The sequence below is a fragment of the Rasamsonia byssochlamydoides genome (genome assembly GCF_041956645.1).
Source record: "Rasamsonia byssochlamydoides strain NRRL 3658 unplaced genomic scaffold VTN77scaffold_114, whole genome shotgun sequence".
Classification (NCBI taxonomy): Eukaryota; Fungi; Ascomycota; class Eurotiomycetes; order Eurotiales; family Trichocomaceae; genus Rasamsonia; species Rasamsonia byssochlamydoides.
This window is the reverse complement of record NW_027192497.1, coordinates 1-4,458: the sequence shown is the minus strand read 5'-3', so window position 1 is coordinate 4,458 and position 4,458 is coordinate 1. Positions and strand designations below refer to the sequence as shown.

Sequence of the window (4,458 nt, the reverse complement as noted above, 5' to 3'; positions counted from 1 at the left end):
CCCCCCCCCCCCCCCAAGTGTTCTCCGGAGATTTCCGACTCACCCAAACCATTCCCACCGGCCCAGCAGGCAACGAAAACGACAGCGTCGACGCAATCGACGGCAGCAGGCCCATGATACTGAAGGCAATGGCGAAGATCTCCAGCGTGGAGTAGTGGCGGCGCAGCTCCTGCTTGTATCCCAGCATCGCTAGAGGAGTCGCCCTTTAGCATTTTGCACTTGATCTAGTCATGGGCAGTTTTGTTGTGCCCACCTAGTAGTTCTGAATCGCCTGCTTTGATGGCATTGCCGTCGCCGTTGCCCTCCTCCATTGTCCCCGATTCTGGTGCAGCAGCCTCCTTGGAGTGACTGCCGTGCTTTTCGGGATCCATGGCAGAAGTCACCAATTCCAATAATTAGAAAACAGAAACAGAAATGAAGAGATCAAGTGTCAGGGTGAGGTCAATGAGGAGCTTGCAGGATCAGACAAGCTGCAGGATGCGTGGCGCGACGTGTCGGGCTGTAGATTATTTTTATGGTCTGGGATTGATCAATGGCTGTGCAACATCCCTTGCAGCACGCAGCCGGCAGCTGAAAAGGGATTGGATGGAGGGATTATTTATTAAACCTCAACCGCAACACAGAAAGAATTAATGGATGAATGAACAAAGGACGGGATGATAAGATATGGCAATGGCGTAGTATGGTGTAACAACGTACTGATAAGAACCTCAGCACCAAGATGCAAGGTGCACGTGCCTGAGGAGTCATGGACTCCGTACCTCTGCCATCAAATGATACTCGAGACTGGACTGGCAATGGATGACCTAAATTGACGCAACTGGTTGGAAGGAAGATAGGAGCTTATCAAGGTGATCAATCCTTTCCCAAAATGGAAGCTGACAGTTCGCCCGCCACTCTTATCGTCGACTTGTCGTGTCTGGTCTGGGATAATTATCTTTCTTCCCCTGTAGACTAGGCTAACAAAGTCAAAGACTGATAAGCGTTTTGGCAGCTGAACTCGTCACTTGTCCCTATCAGCATTGCTATACTACTCCGATACTAGTTTATAAGTTCTCGCCACGAGGCCATTTTCCCGCAAAACCTGGACATCTTACATCTTTATTTCTCAACAAAATTATGTAGTAAAGATATTAGAAAAATATATTCTCAGTTAGCAGATTAGCAAATCCAATTTTTTATATATAGACTTCTGTAATTAAGTTATTATAATCACAAATTCTTTGACCATAAAGTTGGACCAGATTTTCGCAAAATTTTCAACTCTTGAAAATAAATAATTAGAGTACATATTTATTCAATTTTTTTTAAATTTAATAAAACAATGCTAACATATTGAGAGACTAAGCCATAAACTTTTATTTGAAATAATTAATATTATAGGGTTCATTTTTGGATATGACATTTTTAGGAAATAGTGGACTAATTTGATCATCAAATAGTAGCTAATATAGGCTTTAGGTAAAATGTTTTTTATATATAAAAATTCAATTTGACCAATTTTTGTAAAAATATATATTTTAAAACTGCCATTTATATATATGATTTTTTGAATAAATTGAGTCTAAAACACGCAATTTTTGCGGGAAAATTGGTCCGTGACGGGAAGCTATGAAACCTAGCTGCATGACTACACAGAGTTAGATAAAAGGTATGAAGGTTATCGGCGACACAGAATGGGATATGTAGTTATCAGTCCGGTCGATTCATTTATCTATCCTTCCCATTAATTGACATTAATAAATTTCTACATAAGACACTTCGTGCTCGTTTCGTTTCACTGTCCTTGTCCGCCAGGGATGTGTAAGAAAGGCCATGATGTGATCTCTTCCAAATATGGTAACGATGTGAACATCTCATTTCCAAATGGATCTGACAGGTCCATGATGAAAGAATTAAACAAGATACATGTATTAATAGTTCGAGATGACAGAGCTCGCTGACCTCTGACCTAGCAGTATATATTATATGCTCTGGTCTGGTCCGAGACAGTTGATCTCACTAACATGGTACTGACAGTGTTAGGCTCGTTTCAGCTGCGATCACTCCTATTCTCGTTCTTTGTCACAGAGGTCTCTGTCGGAGACGGCGGCGGCGAAAGAGAATCCTGTTTCGAAGCAGCCGGCTCATTCGCATGGCCGTTCGAATCGACAGCAGTCAGCTCGGAAATTGTTCTCGTGTGACGCGAGCCTGCATGGTTCTCGCTCCCGTTCGGCTGCGTCGACAACGACCGCTCTTTCTCCATCTGCGCCTCGATCTCGTTGTAGTCCTGGCCCGGATTGCAGGTCTGGTACCGCATGTGGTTCAGCAGGAAGTAGAACCCCGATGCTAGAAGTGAGCCCAGCAGGGGCCCGACGAAGTAGATCCAGAAGTAGCCCGGGAAGTGGTGGTTGACCACCGCAGGGCCGAGCGAGCGGGCGAAGTTGAGTGATCCACCAGTGTAGTAGATACCTGAATTTACATCAGCTTGGACTTCAGACTGTCTTTTTGTTTTATTCCTCTTTACCACACAGCTCAGTGACGAAGAACGACAGGCCAATTCCCACCGGCGCCAGATAGGTCGCCTTGTGCTTGACGGCTGCCAGCATGATCACGACAAAGACCAGCTGCGTCGTCAGGAACATCTCGATGAACAATCCCCGCGAAATAGAGGTCCCCCCGCCCAGGGTGGTTTCGACATTGAGCGATCCAGGGAACAGACATGACGCCACACCTGCAGCTGCCAGGCCACCCAGGATCTGCGCAATGAACACCAGCACACTTCGCAGAAGAGGCAGTCCTCCGACCAGGTAGAGAGCCAAAGTCACCTTCAGGAGTCAGTTAGGTCTTTTTTTTTTTCGCTTTCAGATATCTAAAGTGACTGCTTACCGACGGATTGAACAATCCACCCGACACCCGATAGAATGCCCAGACGTTCACAGTCAGCGAGAAGCCAAACGACAACGACGCATACAGCAGCGCCGCATGGTTAGGACCTGCCCCCGGCGCCGGCGTTGGCGTGTTGGCAATCTGCGTGCCGGCGAAGGACCAGAAGAGGAAGAGAAAGGTGCCGACGAACTCGCCCAGCATGGCAACGACGTTGTTACGCGTCGTGTCGGCCAGGTTGAGCATTGGCAACTGCAGCTGGCTGCGCTGGCGGCTGACGGACGCCAGCTGGTCGGTCGAGGATCCGGATTGACTCTTCATGATGAAGGGAGTGTAGACTGACTGGATGGTCCTATCCTCTGGAGAAATACCGGGCTGAGAACGACAATTCTCCCCAGCGGGAGGACCGTCTCGTTTATAAATCAGTCTCCTCGGAGTGGATCGTCTTGTCCAGACGGCATGACTTTGATATACTGGAATAATACCGTGTTCATCGTTCGGAATCCGGTACCGAGCGCTATTCCTGAATGTAACTGAGGATCCATCCTGTTTCGCTCCAAATAGGCGGTCTGGCCAGATCAACTAGTTGTAAATCACGCAGCAGCTGACCAGAAGACAAACCTTAGATACGGAGTAGAGCGCAATAACCACAGCTCCAGCTGTAGCTAGAGCTATTTACTTACTACCTACTCCGGTAGCCGACGATGCGGAAACTTCACTGCATCCATCGCAAGGTGGAACTCTTCCTAACGTCTTTGCTCCAGTGCCCCACTGTCTCAGATCATCCATGGTAACCAAGTCTCAAGACTCTCTGTATGGAGATCAAAAGTCAGAGACCTGGTCAACGCGCGTATAGGCGCGTGACTCGGGGTAATAGATGGTAATGTTCACGGAGTAGAAGCGGTGTGTGAGAGACCCGGCCAGGCTTTACGGTTCTTCCCACAGGGCCAGAAAGACCACAATAGTGAAGCGGTCAGACGCCCATGGGCCTGGAACCGCCTATACGATAACTTGATAAGCCTCCTTACACGGTGACTGTTTTTTTTTTCCCCTTTATGTTTCTGTTAGACGGAGCAATGTTCTCCTACCTAAGCACCCAGTTATCAACTTGTCAGATTATTATTGCATGTTCGACCGAGATGAATTAACGTCAATTAAAGTTCCTAAGGGTTGCAGTTTTCTCGACAAGATTAATATTAATCTCGGTATGTTGGGGTATGTTGGTAGTTAGGTCCACTGTACTCTACGTATGTTACTACGTATTTCCGCAAACGGAAATCCTCAACCGTCTCCCCGGGTCGCGGAGATCTATCCGCAAACTATATCCACACACCTAAACTAAGTACTATGTACCTGATTCGTAGACTGACTTATTAGTATCTATGCCGAACTGCAGAGTCATGACGTGTTTGATCTGGTCGATCGGGTCAATGTCGACCAGATGGCGCATAATAGATATATCCGTCCACGTCACAACCACTGGTCCAGAGGAATAGAATAGAACAAAAGCGTCCAACGGGATGAAATCATCTCTTAGAGTGCTTCAATATTAATAGCAAAAAAGGGAATAGAAAATAGGTAAAAAAAAAAGGG

General features: G+C 46.8%; 1 protein-coding gene across 1 annotated transcript; it reads right to left on the bottom strand.

Annotated features, from left to right (window-relative positions):
• Window positions 1-2,032: 2,032 nt before the first annotated feature.
• VTN77DRAFT_1016 (uncharacterized protein) lies at window positions 2,033-3,186 on the bottom strand (the record flags this gene model as incomplete). Its single annotated transcript, XM_069416702.1, has 3 exons — window positions 2,033-2,451; window positions 2,507-2,807; window positions 2,869-3,186. 3 exons carry the CDS (start codon window positions 3,184-3,186, stop codon window positions 2,033-2,035), a joined length of 1,038 nt encoding a protein of 345 aa, XP_069273120.1.
• Between the last annotated feature and the right edge of the window lie 1,272 nt (window positions 3,187-4,458).